Here is a 22,903-nt window from a genome sequence, read left to right on the forward strand (position 1 = left end):
ACCATATTAAAAAATTGCCAAGAAAACTTATTGAAATACAAGTTTTCTGTTAGGGATAATACATGTTTGACCAGCATGCCTTTTTTTTTAGGTATAAATAATTATATTTGCAATATGGTATTTTTTTAAAAAAAAGGCAAAGTAACTATGTAAAAATGTCAGTTTCTAATGTAGAAAACATAATGATTATAATATTCTGTATTTGTCTAAGTTTTCTTAGTTCTTAAAATTAATAAAAATTTTAAAAGGATATTGTCATACATTTCTGAAGGAACATATGTAACAAAATTCTTATCAAATAATATGAAATTTCATAATTTAAAATGATTTTTCCAGTGTTAACTATGAAAATTTAAAAACAGAAAAGTTGAAAAAATTGTAAAATAGTTGACAAAAGTGAACACAAATATACACACCATCTAGATCCTGCAGTTAACATTTTACTGTATTTGCTTCATCACATGTCTATCCATCTATCACACACTATCCATCCCTAAGTCCATCTTATTTTTAATGCTTTTCAGGGTAGCATAGAGATATCAGTTTACTTCACTCCTAAATACTTTCCAGCATGTACATCAAGATCAGTATGTCTTTTGAATCTCCTGATTAAAAAAAGAAAAATAAAGACATATTTGATCTCACAAGCATTTTTCTTGCATTATTCCTTCATCTCTTAAAACTCTGATTATTTCCTTTAACTGAACGTGGAATGTTTGTGTGAGTTGGGAAGGAAAGGTGTGGAGGGGAGTTAGGGAGTATAGCAAAGATGGAAGTAAATCAGTGCTCTCTTCTTAATACACATAATTCACGCAACAACTATGGATTTCTTAATCTCCTCCAAAAGATGCCAGAGACTTTTGAAGACAAAAATTGCTAGCTGCATTTAACTCAGCTTGTCTTATTGCTTCTTCCTAGCCCATGACAGAAGAGCTACTCAAACAACAAAAGCTAAAATCAAATGAGACCACTATAACTCAACAGTGTGTATCTGAGTCCCACTTAGCAGAACTCCAGGAAAAAATCCAGCAAACAGAGGCCACTAACAAGGTATGATCAATAACATGCCCTTGGGGGTCACAGGGTTTTTCTGAGGATGTGACTAGGGCTAGACTGTTAACCTCTCTGAATAGGACATGGGAAATGAACACTCTGTATTCCTGGTGCTCTAGGGAATTTTTTTTTTTTTTTTTTAAATACAAAGTTATTTTATTTACTTTTTTTCCCTTTTTTTTTTTTTAATTTTATTTTGATTTGGGTGAAGATTTACAGAGTAAATTCACTTTTCATACAGCAGTTCACATATACTTTGTCTCATGTCATTGACCAAAATTTACAATGCAACAGCTCCCCTCCCACTTCCTCCCCATAGTTACCTCTTCCCAGTGTCCATCCCTCCATACTCTTCTGCACCCTGAGCTATCTCCCTGTGATAAGCAGCCCTTCCTTCTCCCATGATTGTTCTCTCCAGGGCATGTGTCTACTTGAGGTAAATGTTTAACTCACATGCCTGTACTTTTGTTTGGCTGGAAACAATAGGTGTGGGTTCAATTCCAGACCTGAAGGGCAGCTAGGGGCCATAGTCTCAGTGGTTCCATCAGGCTCGCTCTAGGGAATTTTTGACTTAAAAGTGTAGTTCTTCTCTTTATTGCTCATCAGGACTTTAGCTTGCTCTGTACATGTCACAGTTTCTGATGCTTTTTAGGTCTGTTATTAAAACTTAAATGCAATCTTTCACTTTATGAGACATGGTCCAGGAGATTTGTGCTTTGCATTCTGGCCTAACTTCTCACCCCATGGATTTTAACATCTGCTTAGAAGAAAATGCTCACAATTTGGGTTACTGAGCTTCCGGACTAGTAGTGTTCTGTCCTGTACTGGATGGCAGAAGCTCCTTCATCTGTTGTGTAAGGGATCCACATGACTTGTGGAGGTGTGGGCCCCATAAGGCTGTCTTCATAGAGAGCACAGTGCATGAGAACTGAGACGTTTGTATGTTGAAGGAAGTATGCTTATTTTTACTCCTTTCTCCTACTGATTGCTTATTTAAGAGTTTAGTGGTTACTACATCTGAGAGGTAAAAGAATGGTAAAATTCCCTAACAAACTCCTTAAACCTTAAACTTGAGGAAAAACTTTATGGTTGTATTTGAGGTTTAAAAACAAAAAAATTATTGACCTAACAGTGTTTTCCTTTATTGAGTTCAGATTCTTCAAGAGAAACTAAATGAAATGAGCTTTGAACTAAAGTCTGCTCAAGAGTCATCTCAGAAGCAAGATGGTACAATTCAAAGCCTCAAAGAAACCCTGAAAAGCAGGGAAAGTGAGGTAACCTATTTAGCAATCAACGACTTAAGAGGAAACTTTATCCTATCAGAGTTGACAAGTATTTTATATATTACAGAAACAGATATTGTCAGACTAACAAATCCCAGCCTGGAGAAATTGTAGCTTAACCTAAATTAGTATATTGAAATAGTTCTGTTACTAAACTATATAGAGATTTTAGATTTTGGCACAATGCCTAAGGTATTTGACTCCTAATGAGAAGGTTAGTGGTTCAAACCCACCAGCCACTCTGTGGAAGAAAGATGGAGCAATCTACTTTTGTAAAGATTTACCACCTTGGAAACTCAGTTGGGGAGGGAGGGTAGCTATGAGTTAGAATCATTAGATGGCAGTGGGTCTTCTGGTTTAGTTTATATTGTATTCTGAGAAAATAGAATTTATAATTAGCTTATGTTTGGTACTCCCTTGCTCATTTTCAGACTGAAGAGTTGTACCAAGTGATTGAAGGTCAAAATGACACAATGGCAAAGCTTCGAGAAATGCTACACCAAAGCCAGCTTGGACAACTTTATGTATGTGAGGGTCATATTGGACAAGAGGAGAGACCCTGATGGGAATGTGCCATTTGCAGTCCCAGTCTTGATTTTGTTGGTCTTCTCAGCTGCTCAATACTTGCCCTCCTCATGATTACGATTTCTACTATCTTTTCAGAGTTCAGAGGGTACTTCTCCAGCCCAACAACAGGTGGCTTTGCTTGATCTTCAGAGTGCTTTATTCTGCAGCCAGCTTGAAATACAGAAGCTTCAGAGGGTGGTACGACAGAAAGAACGCCAACTGGCTGATGCCAGACGACGTGTGCAATTTGTAGAAGCTGCAGGCCATGAGAGAGAACAGCAGAAAGAGGCTTTGTGGAAACATAACCAGGTAAATCATTAACTACTGTATGGTCCTAAATGCTGACTTTGCCCTGATAATAACTTTGTTGCAGGACAGTTTTACCTTTGAATCACTTGCTTAATCTAAGTAACTCAGTTCAAAAACATGTATTGCTGTGTTCACATGCCACTATTGGACAGCGTTCTGGAAATGCAGGAGTGAATAATATTTAGCCTTTTTCCTCTTAAGCTACTTAAAAGATTTAGTATGAGAAACAGTCACAAAAATAGAATTTCAGTGTGGTAACTACTGGAGAGGAGGTTATGCGTGGGGTGCTATAGGATTATATAGGAAGGGCAGAGGAAGGGAGTCAAGGAAAGCTTCTTGGAAGAGGAATTGTCTGAGGCTGTTCTTGAAGGATGGCTAAAAGTCAACCAGCCAGAGAAGTAGGCAAAGAACAACCAAGATGAAGAGCTTGCATGATTAATCATTTTTTTGTAAATAAAATATGTAATTCTTAAATGATTCCTTTATCCTCTTAGCTTATAGCATATGCTTTTTTTTTTTTTTTAAATAAGATATAAACAATTTTTCATGTGATATAACTCTTTTCTTAGGCTCTGTAATATTTAGGATTAAAAAAATGTAGTTTTTAAAGGCATTCCTGGGGTGGTAACTATTTTGGAGATTAAATATTCGTCCTGAGTTGTCATCAGAAAAAATTAAAATTTCAGGTATCTTGAGTCAGGGAGGTTGAAAGGTAGATGGAAGTGGGGGGATGAGTATGGAAATAATCCTTAACTTTTTGCTGTTTACGTAAATGAAACAATTTCCTAAATTTTGTTTACTTGGTGTGACAATATATTTTTTGGTTACCCAAGGAGGGGTCGCTATGAGTCGCGTCCGACTCAATGGCACATAACAACAATTACAACAAAAGTAACAGATGGTTAAACCATCTCCATCTACAATAGGATTACTGATCTTACTGTTAGAAAAATATATATGGCATATTGTTGTTATTGTTGTTCTGTGACGTCAAAAAAAAAAACAACCCACTGCCAGTGAGTCAATTCTGACTCATAGAGACCCTATAGGGCAGAGTAGAACTGCCCCATAGTGTTTCCAAGGCTGTAAATCTTTATGGAAGCAGATGGCCTTATCTTTCTCCTGTGGAGTGGCTGTTGGATTTGAACCACCAATCTTTTGGTTAGCAGCCAAATGCTTTAACCACTGTACCACCAGAGCTTATTAGGAAAGCTGACAGTCTTCATGAATTCTTTAGAAAATGTGGATGAGAAGATGATAGAATACCCTATCCTTGAGCTTATTATAGAGTAAAGGATCCAAGTTCATGGTGAGATAGAGTCCCATTTAACAATTATATAACTCTATCTTTCTTAAAACAAAAATAGGTATTGACCTGTGATATAAAATTTACTTCCTACCCCCATCCTCAAGTACCATAATTTTTCAGATCCTACTCAGTTCACTAAGGAGCTCTGGTGGCACCGTGCCCAAGGCATTCGACTGCTAACCAGAAGACTGGCAGTTCAAACTCAACAATCACTATGCGGAAGGAAGACTGGGCAATCCACTTCTGTAAGGATTTGCCGCCTCGGAAACCCAATGGGGGTCAGCATGAGTTGGAATTGACTCCATGGCAGTGGGTTTGGTTTTTGGTTACTCATTTCACTAAGGAGTTCTGGTGGTGCTATGGTTAAGGCATTTGGCTGCTAATTAAAAGATCTGTAGTTTGAACCTACCCGCTGCTCTGTGGAGGAAAGATGAGGCATGGGAGCCTCTGAGTCAGAATCAACTTGATAGTAGTGTGTTTGGTTTGTTTTTTTACTCAATTCACTTATAGCATTTTGATAGGAGTTTTAAGACTGATACTTTGTGCTACTTTACACTTAGTTTTATATGCCTTGGAAGTTTTAAGGCCTCCATCTCTAATGACCATGTAAAGATTTTAGACTGCTTAAAAAAGGGAATATGTTTTATTTAGGAATTAAGAAAAGCCCTGCAGCAACTACAAGGAGAACTGCAGAATAAAAACCAACAACTTCATACCCTGGAGGCTGAAAAATACAGTGAGATTCGAACCCAGGAGCAGAACATTCAGCATCTAAACCATAGTCTAAGTCACAAAGACCAGCTGCTACAGGTGAGTTTGACATAATGACTTCAACTAAAATTGGGCTCACAGAGTTCTGAAATTACTGTTCATATAATCTCAAGGTATTAGTTCACCTGTATTGAGTACCTGTTACATATAGAACATTGAGCAGTGGGTATCAAGAAGATTAGAAATAAATAGAAAATACAATTCCTTGTCAAGATGCTAACCAGTCTAATAACTGTAAGAAATAGTACATATGGACCTGAAAGACTTAACCAATAAATATTCAACCAATGGTTATTAAGCACCTCTATAAGTCAGATACTATGCTGGGTGCTAGGAACACAGAATATATGGCCCTGCTTTCAGTATTTGCTGTTTATCAAAGGTTGGCAGTTCGAACCCACCAGTGGCTCTTTGGGAGAAGAGACCTGCTCTCCTAAAGTTTACAGCCTAGGAAACTCTATGGAGGGCAGTTCTGCTCTATCACATGGATACTGTCTGGAAATTGACTTGACAGCACACAACAAGAAGAATGCAGGGATCAGTTCTATCACCCTTGCATTTTGCTAAGCAAATTATTATTTTTTTATAATATGCATATATTATGTAAAGCGCAGTCACTGCTGTGGAGTCAGATACGACTCATAGCGACCCCTCCTTGAGTTCTGAGGCAGTGTCACTGCAGAAGTAGATTGCCCAACCTTCCTTCCGAGGAGTGGCTGGTGGATTTGAACCGCCAGCCTTCTGGTTAGCAGTCAAGGCCTTAGGCATTATGCCACCAGAGCTCCCGTATATCATGTATATTCTGAAATAGTATTTGAAGAGGTGTGAAATACCCACACCTCTTCATTTGGGGAAATTTAGCTTCTTTCCTGAGTCTTTTAGACACAGTTAAATGTTACTTCCTTTGTGAGGTCTTTAGTGACACCTTCAGGCAGAGTTAGACAATGCATCCTGTGTACCCCTAGTTGATGGTTGCTGTCAAGTCAATTCTGACTCATGGTGACCCCATGGATTTTTAAGGCTGTGACCTTTTAGAAGCAGATCACCAGGCATGTTGTTGAGGCAGCCTCTGAGTGGGTTCAAACTGCCAGCCTTTCAGGTAGTAATCAAATGCTTAAAAGTTTACACCACCCAGGAACCCTCTTTCTCTAGTAATTAGTGCCACACACACACACACACACACACACACACAAATGTGTATTAGTTCACCTGTATTGAGTACCTGTTACATATAGAACATTGAGCAGTGGGTATCAAGAAGATTAAAAATAGATAGAAAATACAATTCCTCTGTCAAGATGCTAACCAATCTAATAACCATAGGAAATAATATATATGGACCTGAAAGACTTAAGCAATAAATATTCAACCAATGGTTATTAAACACCTCTATAAGTCAGATATTATGCTGGGTGCTAGGAAAACAGAATACTGAAAGTAGGGCCATATTATTCACAGAGATGTGTGTGTGTGTGTGCATGCACATACATGTATATACATATATGTTTGTGTGGATATCTATGCTTCAGAGGGAGCTCTGGTGGTGTAGTGCCTAAAGCATTTGACTGCTAACCAGAAGGCTGGTACTTCTAACCCACCAGCCACTCCTTAGAAGGAAGATTGGGCAATCTGCTTCCATAGAGATACTACCCCGGGAACCTAAGGAGGAGGGGTCACTAGGAGTTGGATCCAACTTGATGGCAGTGAATTTTATTTTTCCCCCTATGCTTCAGGACAGTTAACAGTTTATGTGTCTTTTATCTCTGTTAAACTGTGTTCCCCTAAACATGGCAAATTGTATGAATTCAGTTAATGTTAGAGAAATAAATAAATAAAGGCAAATAATTTTTGCTCTCTTTAGGAATTTCGGGAGCTCCTGCAATATCGGGATAGCTCAGACAAAACCCTTGAAGCGAATGAAATGCTGCTTGAGAAACTTCGGCAGCGGATCCAAGATAGAGATGCTGCTCTCGAGGTGTGTATCATGACTTTGCTGTCTACACTCTGCATTATGCTGCCCATACAGGTTCCATAGACATTTGTGTCTACTTAATTCACTGCTTTTAAGAGTTGGTTTTCCATTCCGTTATGTTTTGAATCTTATTGCGTAACAGTGATGAGGTTAGTGAATATTATGGAGCTTTATTTTTCTTTGCAGCGGGTCATCGATGAAAAGTTCTCTGCTCTAGAAGAAAAAGAAAAAGAACTGCGTCACCTTCATCTTGCTGTTAGGGAACGAGATCATGACTTGGAAAGACTGCGTGGTGTCCTCTCCTATAATGAAGCTACTATGCAAGTAAGTCAGAAAGAAGGTCGAGCAATGTACTTTCGTAGTGATACCACCTGGGAAACCCAAGGAGGGATTGCTATAAGTCAGATCCGACTCGACAGCAGTGAGTTTTATGCAAGTAGGAGGAAAGCCTATCATTGACTTTGCATTCTTCTCCAACCCTTTCCATCAGTTTCTGAAAACGAGGGTATAAGAGGAAAGCGTGCACATGCGCACACACTGGTCAACAAAACTACATAACCAAACCCACTGCTGTCAAGTCAATTCCGACTGTTTAGCAACCCTGTAAGACAGAGTAGAACTGCCCCATAGGGTTCCCAAGGCTGTAAATTTTTACTGAAGCAGACTTATATCTTTCTCTCACAGAGTGGGTGGTAAGTCCAAACTGCTGACCTTTTGGTTAGCAACCTTAACCACTGTGCCACCACAGCTCCTGACAACTATGTAGGTAAATGTAAAAGACAGTATAAATATAAAAAAGAAAGAAACAGAATACAAAAACCACAGTCACTAGTTCCTCCATTGTAGATTAGGAAGTGAGACATTTTAGCACGTTCTTTTATACTATGAACTTGGTGTGTGGGGGGGGGAAGCAGTGAATATTGATTTTTATTTACATGTTGTTGATGTTGTTAGGTGCTGTCGAGTCAGACCCGACTCGTAGCGACCCCTCCTTGGGTTTCTGAGGCAGTATCACTACAGAGGTAGATTGCCCCATCTTCCTTCTGAGGAGTAGTTGGTGGGTTTGAACCGCGAGCCTTCTGGTTAGCAGTCAAGTGCCTTAGGCACTACGCTACCAGAGCTCTAAGAGACGCCTTGGCATAGTTCTAATTTATTTCTAAGGAGCCCGGTGGTGCAGTGGTAAAAATATTTGAAAAGTTTGCATTTCAAACCCACCAGTAGCTCTGCTAAAGAAGGCTGTGGCAGTCTGCTTCTATAAAGATTGTGGGGAATTCTACTCTGTTTTATAGGGTCACTATGTGTTGGAATTGAGTTGATTACAATGGGTTTAATTTATTTCTCAGCCTTGTTAATATCTCTACACCTTTACATCGTCAGGGGACAGCCACTGTATTTTGTCTATTAATATTATGTACACATCTATGTATTACCAAAATTAGCACTGTTGTTTATTTTATTAACATTTACTGTGGGCTTTCTCTTGCATACTTATCTTAGAGTATTTATTTCTAACCATCTGGCACTTCTTAAAGAAGGGGTTCCTTCACTGCCTCTATAGCATAGCCTACTTCCTGTACAACACTTCATTCATCATGTACATTATATTTACCTTCTTACAAACTGGGTGAAACTTTCTGAAAACAAAAAATAGATTAGTGTGGCATAGTTAAATTAGCTAATAAGTTTTTTTCCTTTTGCAAAAAAGTTGAACTTGCCTTTAGCAGATAATTTAAAGGTGAGTCAAATTTCTTACTTATCCTAAGGAGTTCGATCGACTCTCTGGCTTACAATTGATTGCTCTCTTTGTGACTGCAGAGTATGGAGAGTCTCCTGAGGGCCAAAGGCCTGGAAGTGGAACAGTTATCTGCTACCTGTCAAAACCTCCAATGGCTGAAAGAAGAAATGGAAACCAAATTTAGCCATTGGCAGAAGGAACAAGAAAGTATTGTTCAGCAGTTACAGACATCTCTGCATGACAGGAACAAGGAAGTGGAGGCAAGACTTTAGTTAACTTAAAGACAGTTAGTTTAGTGAGTACATCATCTCAGTCTTGAATTAGGATGCTTGTTGTCTGGGAAGTCAGTGATCCAAGTCTTTAATTCTATTCTGTGCCTGGGAAAGTCAATGACTTTCACTGGGACTTTTTTCCCCAAGACTATAAACTTAAGGTGATAATTATCTTCCTTAGAGAAGTTATGTGAGAATTAATGAGTTCAGTAAAATGTGTCTACATAATGATAGCTAACCTTTCTTGAGTGTTTATGGTGTGTCAGGCACTGTCTTAAGATCTTAATGGATATTAACTCACTGAATCCTCACAACTCTTTGAGGTAAGTGTTATTATTATCTTTGTTTTACAGACAAGGAAACAGATGTCTGAGGTTAAGTAATTTACCTAAGGTACATAGGTACACATAGGTACAATGTGGAAAGCCAGTATTCAACCTATACACTATGGCTGTATAGTTTTAACCACCATGTACTGCCTCTCAGTATAGAAATAGGAACTACGTCACCAACCTAATAAATACTATGCTCATTGTTCTTGTATTTCAGCTTATCATTTTGTGCTCACTCTAGATAGTTACACGGAGGAGAAAAAAAAATGAAATATATGAACTGAATGTCCTTTTATCCTCACTTTAATATTAATTATTATGTGCCCTGAGCAAATGGGGATGAGACTATTTCAGAAAACAATATGTAAATTGCCGGTATCGGTATATTTTTTTCTGTGTTGTTAGTGTTCATTCACTGAGCATGTATTTGCAGCCTTCTGGTGATCCTGTGCTAGATCTGGGGATACAAAAATGAGTAAAACATGATACTCGCTCTCAAGAATGTCATAGCTCAGTAGAATCAGGTCTCTCTTTATTCTACAATAGATCCTTATAAGCCCTTTGATATACAGTAGAGGGAATTCCTTCCTCCAGAACCTTATGCTGTGCCTTCTGTGTTAGGATCTTAGTGCAACATTACTCTGCAAGCTTGGACCTGAGCAGAGCGAAATAGCTGAGGAGCTGTGCCAGCGTCTACATCGGAAGGAAAGGATGCTGCAGGACCTTCTAAGTGACCGGAACAAACAAGCTGTGGAACATGAAATGGAGATTCAGGGCCTGCTTCAGTCTATGAGCACCAGGGAGCAGGAGGGCCAGGTAAGGACTAATGCAGAGAACACAGGCATATCAGTTACTGCATTTATGGTCTGGAGGTAGGAAGCATTTGAACCTTATAGAATGTATGTATTTATATTATTTTATAGTAAGCTCTGTTAGTTTTTTTCTTCAGTATATTAGCTAGACTACTTATTTACATCAGTCATCAAAGTATCAAATATTTTTAGAATCCATTTTCATTTGGAAGGGTGTCTAAACAGGATACATGCCAATTAACTTCATTATGCACATTTTCTTTTCTTTAATACTTCGATCATTTTGAAAGAAAAGAGGATGGCATTCTGGAAGGTTTTAATTTAGATTCTAAAATATCAGGGCTGAGTAATAGTTTTCATTTTCAGCTAAGATATGAGAAAACTTATACTTCATGGATTTTCTTGTAAAACCTGTGTTTTTAAGAAGGGGAAAAAATACTGTGTTTTTTCAAAGGTCAAGATAAGAATAAATAACCTCATAGCAATATGGGATATATTAATCTCAGAATAATGATACATATTTCTGAAGTAAATTCTTAATTTATCCTCATTTTCGTGTGTCTTCCTCTTTAAGACTAGAGACTGTTATAGTTAGCTTGTGCTACATTTCAGAGACCCATAACTCAGAACCTCCTAGTCAGTTTTCAGAGGGGACTAGATTCTTATCATTAGCCCTTGTTATTTGACCATAATATTCCCTAATGTTTCCTTATCTTACAGGATGGTTACATTCCACTTTTCTAATCCTTAGACCCACTGATGTAAATTCACATTTTGTTAGAAACTGCTGACATGTGCACCAGAAATTGCTTTTAGAAGAGAACTAACCAAACACTTCAGAAAGAAATATTATATACTCTAGTCAAATAACAACAATAGGTATTAAAATAATAGAACCCAGAAAACAATGAAAATTAAAAGAAGATTTTTAGCTCAAGAAGAAGAGTTAACAGTTGTGTCTTTCTAAATTTGCTTCTCAAATTTTAATATGCAAAAGGATCACCTGTTTAGCTTTTTAAAGATTCCTGAGCTTACCCCCATAGATAGAATTAGGAGGTATATGGTGGAACTTGGGAATTTGCATTGGGTGATGGTGCTGCTGCTGCTGTTGGTCCATGAATCACACTCTGAGGAGCAGTGCTAGATTCAGCACTTTCTAGAAAAAGGATGGGAACTCTGGTGGCATAGTGCCTAAGGCATTTAACTGCTAACCAGAAGACTGGCAGTTCAAACTCATCAAAAGCTTCTCAAAAGGAAGATTGAGCAATCTACTTCCAAAGAGGTACTGCCTCAGAAACTCAAGGAAGGGTCCCTGTGAGTCAGTCAGGTTCGACCCAAAGGGAGTGAGTTGTTGAGTTGAGAAGAAGAATATACCAAGGCAAATAGACCACAGATCATATTTTGTATGTTATTGATTAAAGTTTTTTTCCCATAATAATTTTCACAGAGATATTTATTAAGGCAAACTAATAATGTACTGATAAACGATTTTGCCCAAATGCCCAAAGAACCTAAATTTTACTTACTAAAAATGGAAGTTTTTTTTTTTAAATTCCCCTTAGAAATTATGACAAAAATTCAGGTTCTCTTCTAAAACAGGTAGTACTTCTTCTCAGAGACAATTGCTGCTATAATATAGTTCACCTAGGTCCCATTCTCATTTTATACCCTCAGTAATTTTTGTCTTAATGTATTATCTTCAGATTTTCTAATTACTGCATATGTAGACTTCATGTGCAGTAATGGTCACAAAAAAATGTTCTAGCTCTTTCCTCTGTGTCATCTCTCTAGGTAAAGTAGTATTTGAAATGAAACAAACTTGGTTTGGTGATTTTGAGATTTAGATTCCTCACATTATATGACATAATAAAAATGTTTATATAATTCTTCATTCAGTAAGTATGTATCGAATACCTACTATGTGCAAAGCACTGTTATGGGTGCTTGGGATTCGATAGTTAACAAAATATCAAAGTACCCCCTCTTAGGAAATTTACATTCTAGTTTAGGGAGAGAGAAATAAACAGACATATCAGGTAATGATAAGTGCAGTGGGAAAAAATATAAAATACTGAAGGGAAATTAGAGAAGAGCTTGCTATTTTACATAGGATATTCAGGGAAGGCCAATCGAATAAGGTGACATTTGGCAAAGACTTGAAGGGGGGAGCTGAGCACACCATTGTTTGGGTAAAGAGCATTCCAGGCTGAAGGAATCAATCATCTGTTGTCCCAGTTCAAACCAGAATCTTAAAACTTTAGCCTGTTAGAGTTCGAACAGAACCAATTTTGTGTTCTTTTATGTGTAATAGATGTGAGCTCTGATGGTGCAGTGTCTAAGGCATTTGACTGCTAACCAGAAGGTTGGCAGTTCAAACCCACCAGCCACTCCGTGGAAGGAATATGGGGCAATCTACTTCTGTGAAAATTTACTGCCTCAGAAAACTAGTGGGGTTTGGTATGAGATGGACTCGACTTGATGGGAGTGGGTTTGTTTGTTTCTTTTTTGGTTTATTCAATATTTCTGATATTCCATAGGAGATGCTTTCTTTCCAGTCACTTGAGTATATTTCTTCCTGTAAATTGAAAATAAGAAAGCTATTTCTTAGGGCTCCACTGGGTTTTCAAAAATGGTTGGCTTTTAATAAATAACATTAGATCACAAATTTTATTTTACTAGGCCATCTTTCTAATGTTATGTATCATATTTCTTTTGTAGGCTGCTTCAGAGAAGATGGTACAAGCTCTAATGGAAAGAAATTCAGAATTACAGGCTCTACGCCAGTATTTAGGAGGGAAAGACATCATGATGTCCCAAGCGCTTATCTCTAACCAACCAGCTGAAATTACCTCCATTGGCCTCCATCTTGGAGAGCAGCCTGATCAAGTAAGAGCTACAGACATGCAGATACTCATTCAGACTGTACTCCTTTTTCACATTTAACTTTACATATACATTTGATAACTTTAATACCAAATTGTGTGAGAATGGTCCAAGTCCTTGTCACTGTGATCATCATTCCTGGATCTTCTTAAATCCCCTGCCTTTTCCAATTTTTAGGGTTCAATGCAAATACCCTCCAGAGATGATAGCACTTCATTGACTACCAAAGGGGATTCCAGCATACCCAGGTCCACATTAGGTAAGTATCAAATTTCATTTCATGAAAGAATCTTCCGTCTTTCCTTCCTGTACTCTGTTAGTAGCTTTGGCCATTGTGTTTCACTCTTTCTTTTCTTAATTTGATGGGGGAAAGAAAAAAAGTTTGTATTTCCCTGAAAAGCTGAGGACATGTCTAGTCTAGGCAGAACTACCCTTACCTTATGTGGACTTGAGGTTATTCTCTGGGTCCACAATTTGGCCCAGGAAAATTGCATCCTGAGAGTCTCTCTTTCAGATAGCTTGTAGGGATTCAGAAATGCAGGAGATAGTGCTTCCAAACTTGGGATTCACTAGTCATGTGTAGGACTGTAGAGCTGACACTTTCTCCTGGGTATCTTTCTAGGCTAAGAGTACTCACTGTCACCTGATAACACCTTAAATTGCATTAAAGTGTTGGGGGAGGTAAGAAGTACACATTGAGTTATTTGCCAGGATCAGTGCTCTGTGGATGATATGCCCTTCTCAGTGCATCATATCAGTAGCATATGATGCCAGTTTGTACCATCCTTGATGATATAAGATGAGCTCTGGTGGCATAGTAGTTAAAGCATTTGGCTGCTAATCAAAAGGTCAGCAGTTCAAACCCACCAGCCATCCTGTGGAAGAAAGATGTGGCAGTCTGCTTCTGTAAATATTTATAGCCTTAGAAACCATATGGGCCAGTTCTTCTCTGGCCTATAGGATCTCTGTCAGTAGAAATTGACTTGGTGGCAGTGGGTGATAATAAGTTTAGTCATTTGGCTACGTTTATATTTGGCAGATCTCTCCCTTGCAAAGGTTCATTTTCCCCTTTGAGGGTAATTAAGTGATGTGCTGGCTGCCTTGAGATGTTGACACATCTGTTTCCCAACAGTCATTCACCCAGTGGTTTCAGCATCTTTGGTCTAAATTTTGCCTAAATTAACTACTGCACTGGTACTTTAACAGAGGGATTCTCTATTTCTAAAATTTCTCCTTTATTTATTGGTGGCTTTTATTTTATTAAAAAAGAGCTTTCCTTTTCCTGTCCTCCCACACCATTTGTTTGTGTTAGTATGGCTTATAGGGTTCCTTTTAAAATATCATTTTATTATCTATTTCCCTAATTATCCTATTTGATTCCCAAATTTGGCTAATGGGAGCCCCTTCAAGCTGGTTTTTCTGTCCTTTTGATATTTTTCCCATTTATTTTTGTCCACATCCATGCTTTCTGGCATAATAAGACATTCCGTGATCATCTCTTACGTTCCCTGCTGCAGTCTTGGAATCAGCCATTACTCCAAGAAGCCCCCTGCTTCCTTTTAATGGGAAATAGCATATATAGAAAGTAAGATCTGGCCACAGGGTGTGTCTATTGCTACAAGGATATATTTGTTTCTAATCCCTATTTAGTGCACAGGGCTAAGAATATATATACCTCATGATTGCATACTGATTACTCTAATTCCAGTTTAATAGCACAAGTTCTTTCTTTCACTTATCCTATATTTGTACCTCCCCTTCTCCCACCTTTGAAAACCGTGCTTACCTGCATCATCAGTATATTTATGCCTTTGCTCAGTACTGCCATCATAAAAATAGTTTCAGAATAGCTATGTTGTTTATTAACAACCTATGAAGTAAGGCCAGTGGTTCAAACCCACCAGCCACTCCTCAGAAGGAAGACTTGGCAATCTACTTCTGTAGTGATACCACCTTGGAAACCCAAGGAAAGGTTGCTGTGAGTTGAAACCAACTCAATGGCAGTGAGTTTGGTTTAACTTATTAAGTAACATTTTTCTTTGTGATTCTTTTTATCCTTATAATATTTGTCACTGAGAGTATACTGTTAAGAGTGTTATGTTCAAAATGTACTTGAATTAATTTGAAAATTATCTTCTTGGTAGGTTCATTTGTTTGTGTTAGGATTAAATTTTTGGCTTTTTCTCCCTAATATTGTTGGATTAACTTTATACGTTAAAAGATAAAATATTACCATGGCTCAGAACTCAAATAGACCCATCTACTTTCCTATCTCTTCTCTCCTGTTTTCACTGATCCCCTGTAGGTAACCAGTTTCTTTTCTTTTCTTTCTTTCTTTTTTTTTTTTTTTTTAAATTGTGATTTGGGTGAAAGTTTACAGAGCAAATTCATTTTCTGTACAGCTGCTCGCATACACTTTGTCTCATGACATTGACTGCAATTTCCCACAATGCAACAGCTCCGCTCCCCCTTCCTCCCCAAAGTTACCTCTTCCCTGTATCCTTCCCTCCCATGTACTTCTGCCCCCTGAGCTGTCTCCCTGTGCATACACAGCCCTTCTATTCTCCTATGATTGTGTGTGTAACCAATTTCGTTTCTGGGTATGTTTCTTTTTGCAAAAATAAGTGAATTAGTCATATGTGTTTATGGTGTATGCATGTGTCTCATTTGTCCCTTTCCCTTAATATAAAACGTCCTATACTAGATGCATTTTTTTTGCACCTAGCTTTTACCTAGCAGCATATCTTGGAAATCACTTCATATTCATTCATAAAAATCTTCTTTATTTTATTTTACATGCATACATGGTACTCTATTGTGTGAATATGATGTGATTTATTCCATCTTTATAGGCATATAGGCTGATTGTAGCAATTTGCTATTATAAATAATGATGCAAAGAAAACCTGTGTGTGTGTGTGTGTGTGTGTGTTTGTATAGTTGGAGAGTGCCTTCAGAGTAAATTCTTGAGAAATAAGATAATGAACTCTGATCACATTATGTTGACAACAATTAAAACTAACTTGTGTGTTCATTTGTAGGAGACTTGGATACAGTTGCAGGCATGGAAAAAGAACTGAATAATGCCAAAGAAGAACTTGAACTCATGGCTAAAAAAGAAAGGGAAAGTCGAGTGAGTTTTTTAGTCAAGCCTAATTCTAAATTCCTATTCTTTTTTCTTCTAAAATAGTTTATATTTAAAAGAGTACAATTTTCCAAGTATAATATCTGGGTCCAAATGCAAAGTATTGCCTTTTTGTTAGTGAAGAAAAATATAAATTGCTTTATAGATACACTCTAATCAAGATGCTCTTGTTTTTATAAATAAGGATTATTAAAACTTTTGAAATGCTACACAACATGGCTTTCTCTACCCATTGCCAACTGGAACAAAATAATTGTAAAACATTTGTAGAAAATGAAGTGCTATATAGTTGCTATTTAGAATTATGACATTAGATGCAGGAAATTAGTTTTACACAAAAATGACCAGAATTACTGGTGAGATAGAGACTGGTGGAACCCTCGAGACTATGGCCTGGGGTTACCCTTCAGACCTAGAAATGGACTCACTTCCATGGATTGGATCTCAGTCTAACAGTAGAAAGACCTACATGCAGAACACCTACCCCAGGGTGATGCAACCCTTAGATCAACCAGTCATGAGACATCAGGGGGCATCATTCACATAAAGGGAAAGCTTGACAGACGGGAATGCATAGAGAAGAAGGGCACAGGGAGGAGGTAGTCACGGGGAAGAGAGGGGAAGAGAGTGTTTTATGGGTGGGATGGTAATCAGGGCCATGAAATCAAATGTGTATGAATGTAAAACAAATCTGCTTTATAAATTTGCACCCAAAGCACAATTAAAAAAAAAGTTTTAGATAGGGAACAGGAGAATTATATGATCAATGTAGTGCTCCTGTGTGCAGTGCACTGTGATAGATTAAACTGTGTTAGTGCTAGCGCTCATAACTCTGTGCAAGGTAAATGGCTTTTGCCTAATTTGTAGATGAAGCGGAAATACTGATTTTTTTTTTTACATGTGGATAGGGCAGTCATATAACTGTTAATGCCAAAGCTGAGATTTATACTCAACTCTTTTATGACTCCAAACACTGCCTACGAAGTCATTTCCTGAAGCAGCACATTTTTCCCATCCGTGTGCTTTAACTGTTTCTAGCAATGGTGTTTACATCCATGTTCTTAGAAGAGGCCTCTCAGCCATACAGAACCTGTTCTCTGCCTGCCTTACTGATACAGTTCTGTGCCCAACACTGACATAGAAGACATGTTAGGAAGAGCTACAGATAACAGCTAAATGCCTTTATGTTAGTTGACATCTGCTTTAGATCAGTCAGTGTCATTGGTCCTGTATTAGTTCCTAAATTAGCTAATCTGTCTAGCTCCTCAGTTTTGTTCTATGCCTTTGCCATTAGATCTGTAATACACAACTTGTGTTCATGTGTGATGAGATTATCGTATTGTACCCCTTCATTTCTCTTTTCACTACTACTACACTACTCTTTATAGTCAGCCTCATGTTATATGACTCAATTAGTTGTGAGGATATGAGAGTTTGTGGTATTTTAAAAATAAAAGTCCCCAATACTACTCCTATTTTTTGGTTCTACCCTAGCTATTACCTGATTACACATGTCAGATATTTTATTTTTCACATAATGTTCCATTTTTCTCATATATACTCAAGCCACAGTGATATTACTTTTTTAGTTCTGATCTGTTTTCTGGATCATAAAATTCTAAAAGTTATAAATGTGTATCGTGAGTGAGTGATTTAGCTATATTGCTTACCTCTGTGTAACCTTGGGAGCTCTGGTGGCACATAGTGCCAAAGGCATTTGACTGCTAGAACTAGAAGGTAGGAGGTTCAAACCCACCTACCACTTCTCCGAAAGAAGACTGGGCAATCTACTTTCATGGCGATATCACCTTGGAAACCCAAGGAGGGGTCACTATGAGTCAAAACTGACTCAACGGCGGTGAGTTTGGGATGTAACCTTAGTGAACTACTCACCCCTCTTTCTAATACTATATATATTCATTATCACAACTCCTGTAATATTTAGTATTTACTAAAAACCACGAGCTATATTTTCAAGCATTCTTTCTACTGTCTTGAGATAATGATAGTAGTAGCAGTAACAGTGGTGCTAGTTCCCATTCATTGATTGCCTGCTGTGTGCCAGGCATTTTAAATAGGTTTTCTGTAGTTCTCACACAGCCCTGCAAAGTAGGTATTATTTCCATTTTATAATTGAAGAAACCAAGGCTCAGTTTAAAATGCCTTGTCAAGGACATTATGCCAGGATTTAAAACTCATGTTTCTCTGACTGAAGATCTTTATATGCAATATTTTATATTCTTTATGCTTTCATTTTTCTTTAGTGGAGCAAATACCTGAATATATAATGATGGAGTTCTTAAAGAGGGCCAAATAAATACCACCCCTTTCTCCATACCCAAAATCTGAACAAATTGAGAAATAAGGTAGTGGCAGACAGTTTGGCTCTCTATCAATTTTATTACTGATAAAGACTTAAGTAGAGACTTAATTCAAGAGCCATGTGGGCCTTCTAGCCAAACCCCAGAGTTAAGTAGATTTACCTACTCACTCACTCACTCATAGGCAACATTGAACCCTGGACCATGGCAGACCACACTATAGGGTGGGAAGAGCCTGCCCTTGGAGAAGTAGTGGATAGAACGGGCTTCCTGCAGACAGCTGTCTCTTAAGAAGTAGGATGGGTTTAAGTCCAGCATGCCTGGCTTATTCTTCCCCTGTGTTCCAATCAGATAAATGCCTTTACTTCCTTGGGGCTGAGGGAGTAAAGGGGTGAAGAGAAGTCAGGAGTTATGCTAATTAAGCTCCTTCAACATGGAAGGCAATGTTAGGAGAACCATTTCCTCCTAACATGCCACAGTAGCCCAAAACAGTCAAATAACTTTGTGTAGTCAAAAGTTACCATGAGCCCACACAGTAATACTCTAAACATTGATGGAATTAGAAGATATACAAGTAAAATTTTTATCACTGTAACTTAAATTTTATATATTTAAGGGAATAGGTGCTACTACTTCTTCAGGGAGCATGGTCACATCTTAAACTAGCTTGTGTGCCATCTGTCTTTACTTGTTACCAAACCAAAAAATCAAACTCACTCCCGTCGAGTTGATTCAACTCATAATGACCCCTCCTTGGGTTTCAGAGGTGGTCTACGGAAGTAGATTGCCCAACCTTCCTTATGAGAAGTAGTTGGTGGGTTTGAACTGCCAGCCTTCTGGTTAGCAGTCAAATGCCTTACTTAGGTACTATGCCACCAGAGCTCCCTCTTGTTACACCTATTTTATTTTTGTGAATTATCCTAAAATATTTCTTTAGCATATTTACTTACAAATAACTTATTGTTATTAGATGCTATTGATTCTGTTTTGACTCATAGTGACCCCACATAATGGAATAGAACTGCCCCATAGGATTTTCTTGGCTGTAATCTTAAGAGAAGCATATGGCCAGATTTTTCTCCTGTGGAACCACTGGGTTTATTTTAATGGGATGGAACTGCCAACCTTTCAGCTTGTAGTTGAACACTTAATAGTTTGTGCCACCAGGGTGCTTTACAAATAATTTTCCATTACCATAAACCTTTAGGCCAGCAGTAGAGAGCACTTAACTGTTTTTGCCACTGAAGGACACCTTCTTTATGGTAATGGTATTTCCATTACCATAATTGGGAGCTCTGGTAGCATAGTGCCTAAAGCCACTTGACTGCTAACCAGCAGGCTGGCAGGTCAAACCCACCAGCCACACCTTGGAAGGAGGATGGGCAATCTACTTCCGTAGTGATACTGCCTCCGAAACCCAAGGAGGGGTCGCTATGAGTCAGGTCCAACTCAACGGCACATAATGGATATATTCTTATGCTATCATTTCTTCATCTATTAGCTGTGATACTTCCATACATTTTTTTTTCAGCTATTCTTACACTCACTAATGGCATGTAACTACTTTTTTAAATATCTCAATAAACACAAATTAAACATACCTGTTATGTTTCACTAGGAATCTAGTGGTGCAGTGGTTAAGCATTTGGCTGCTAACTGAAAGATTGGTGGTTCAAACCCACAAGCCACTCGATAGGAGAAAGATGTGGCAGTCTGCCTCTGTAAAGATTTACAGCCTTGGAAATCCTATGGGGCAGTTCTACTCTGTCCTGTAAAGTCACTGTGAGTCGGAATCAACTTGACAGCACCGAACTCAAATGGAAGACATCATTAAAAACAGCTGCTACAGCTTTAGTACCACCCTGATTGGTTTGTTGAGTTGATCCAGTAGTGCACTGTTCCTGTTCCAGTTTTCACTTGTATTACCAGCTAATAGTGATATGATATAGAAACACATTTTGCCTCAGTATTAAAATGTGAATGCATCAATGTGACAGATACTGTTTCCTCTGCCCACTAACATCAGGATTTCTTCTCCCGACAGATGGAACTTTCTGCTTTACAGTCTATGGTGGCTGTGCAAGAAGAAGAGCTGCAAGTGCAGGCTGCTGATATGGAGTCCCTGACCAGGAACATCCAGATTAAAGAAGACCTCATAAAGGTCTTTCAAAGCTTTTTAAAGACCATTGGGAATGATTGCAGCTCACAGTACTAGTAGGGCATCTTCAAACAACATTCAGTCCCTGGGCCAGTGCTTACTTCCTTGGTGTACTGTAATTTGAGCCTCCTAATATCACATATTCCCCTTGACTTGTATAATAGTTGCACAGATTTCGTAAAATTTCATTAGCAACATCCCTCTTGAAAGTATGGTGGACTAGTCCAGGAGCAATTGCTCCTTTGTTCTTCTGCTGAATTGTATCTTACTACTATACTAATTTTATTTTTTATTTCTAGGACCTGCAAATGCAACTGGTTGATCCTGAAGACATACCAGCTATGGAACGCCTGACCCAAGAAGTCTTACTTCTTCGTGAAAAAGTGGCTTCAGTAGAATCTCAGGGTCAAGAAACTTCAGGAAACCGAAGACAGCAAGTTAGTAGTTGGAATACAAACCTTACTTGTGCTGTGAACTAGGTAGTGGAAAGGCTGTCATCTCAATTATTTATGAAGTAGTCAGTTGATGGTGTTTCATAGAGATTGGTGAATTTCCTGGCTTGGTCAATAACAGCCATAGATGTCCTTTTCTGATATTTGTAGTGCTGAAGGGAGCAATAGTTATTGGACTCCCACTGTCAGTTTTTCCCTCTCAACTAAAGCTGCCTTGTGTACCTTCATTTAACCATATTCAAATCTCTCCCAACTTAAAAAAAAAAGCAGATTAAAAAACCCTGCTTCACCCCCAAAGTCCTTTGTAACATCTCCCTCTGTCCAATCTCTCTTAGATGCCAGACTTTTCAAAAAGACTGATTTACCTGTATTCTATGTCTCCATTATCATCTCTGTCACTAACTACTCTACCCACTCCAGTCTGGCTTTTAGCTCGTTCACTTAAACAGATCTCTGCTTACTAGCACTTCTCCTAGCATGTCGTCTTTATAGCATTTACTGCAGCTCTCAGTGATACATGACAGTGATGGAAGAATGTCTGTTTTCCCCACTAGATAATAAGCTTATCCTTAAAACCTAGAACAGAGTCTGACACATAGAAGGTGCCTGATAAGTATGTGTTGAGTGAATGGAGAATACGAGGAAGTGCTACTATATGTGCTTCTACCGCACCCCTCCTTCTCTTTCTCTCCCTACCGTTTTTCCTTAGCTGCTTTGCTTTGCTTCTGCCTCCTCTCTCTACTCTTTCCTCCATGTTTGAATTCTGCCTTAGAGGGCTTTACAGATTAATAATAATAATAATAATAATGACTTTGCCATTGATTTGAAAACTGTAAATTGTTACAGAAAGCTTAAGAAGTAATAAGGTAGTGGGCTTTTTTACTCATCATATGCTAATGCCTTCTTTTGCTCTCTTTTCTCAGGATTAACTACAGCTTCTTGCCTACCTGACCATTTGCATGTTGTTTCTTCTTTCATCTTTCCTCAGTTGCTGCTAATGCTAGAAGGACTGGTAGATGAACGGAGCCGTCTCAATGAAGCCTTACAAGCAGAGAGACAGCTCTATAGCAGTCTGGTGAAGTTTCATGCCCACCCAGAGAGGTAAGGGAGTGTCTGTAATGTTTTCCCTCTTATTTCTTATCAAGTACCAGTGCTTACTGTACTGGAGGGTGGAGAACAAGGAGGCAGAGACAATGCAGGGGCTATCCAGTTTGTCATTTATTGTGTGAATCTCTCTGAGCCTCGATGGCTAAATCAGAAATCAACAATAATACCTGGTTACTTAGCTATTTATTGCAAAGGTTAAATGAGAAGATATGTCCAGTATCCAAACCAGTTCCTGGCTTGTAATAAGCACACAGTATATGTTCCTTGCCTTTCTCTGTTCCATGTCTGTTACTATAGGAGTAAGGCTATCACTGGCACTGATGGTCATTGTATATCAGTGATTTGCTGTGACATTAACTATCATGATGGATGTATTTTTTGTAACTCTTGATTTTTTTGTTGATGATATACATCTTTCTGGT

At 38.3% G+C, this 22,903-nt stretch overlaps 1 protein-coding gene across 1 annotated transcript in view; it reads left to right on the plus strand.

Moving 5' to 3' along the window:
- LOC103203440 (myomegalin-like) overlaps positions 1–22,903 on the plus strand; it is a 286,474-nt gene that overhangs the window by 207,144 nt on the left and 56,427 nt on the right. Inside the window, exons 9-23 of the mRNA XM_042781979.1 lie at positions 919–1,050; positions 2,208–2,327; positions 2,768–2,860; positions 3,000–3,212; positions 5,173–5,331; positions 7,154–7,267; positions 7,451–7,588; positions 9,080–9,259; positions 10,225–10,419; positions 13,134–13,301; positions 13,476–13,557; positions 16,340–16,431; positions 20,809–20,925; positions 21,222–21,359; positions 22,363–22,475. Of these exons, the coding sequence (XP_042637913.1) occupies positions 919–1,050; positions 2,208–2,327; positions 2,768–2,860; positions 3,000–3,212; positions 5,173–5,331; positions 7,154–7,267; positions 7,451–7,588; positions 9,080–9,259; positions 10,225–10,419; positions 13,134–13,301; positions 13,476–13,557; positions 16,340–16,431; positions 20,809–20,925; positions 21,222–21,359; positions 22,363–22,475 (2,054 nt within the window). The remainder of the gene's footprint in view (positions 1–918; positions 1,051–2,207; positions 2,328–2,767; positions 2,861–2,999; positions 3,213–5,172; positions 5,332–7,153; positions 7,268–7,450; positions 7,589–9,079; positions 9,260–10,224; positions 10,420–13,133; positions 13,302–13,475; positions 13,558–16,339; positions 16,432–20,808; positions 20,926–21,221; positions 21,360–22,362; positions 22,476–22,903) is intronic.

Source organism: Orycteropus afer, unplaced genomic scaffold, assembly GCF_000298275.1.
Source record: "Orycteropus afer afer isolate SDZICR_OR568_19922 unplaced genomic scaffold, OryAfe1.0 scaffold00010, whole genome shotgun sequence".
Taxonomy (NCBI): domain Eukaryota; kingdom Metazoa; phylum Chordata; class Mammalia; order Tubulidentata; family Orycteropodidae; genus Orycteropus; species Orycteropus afer.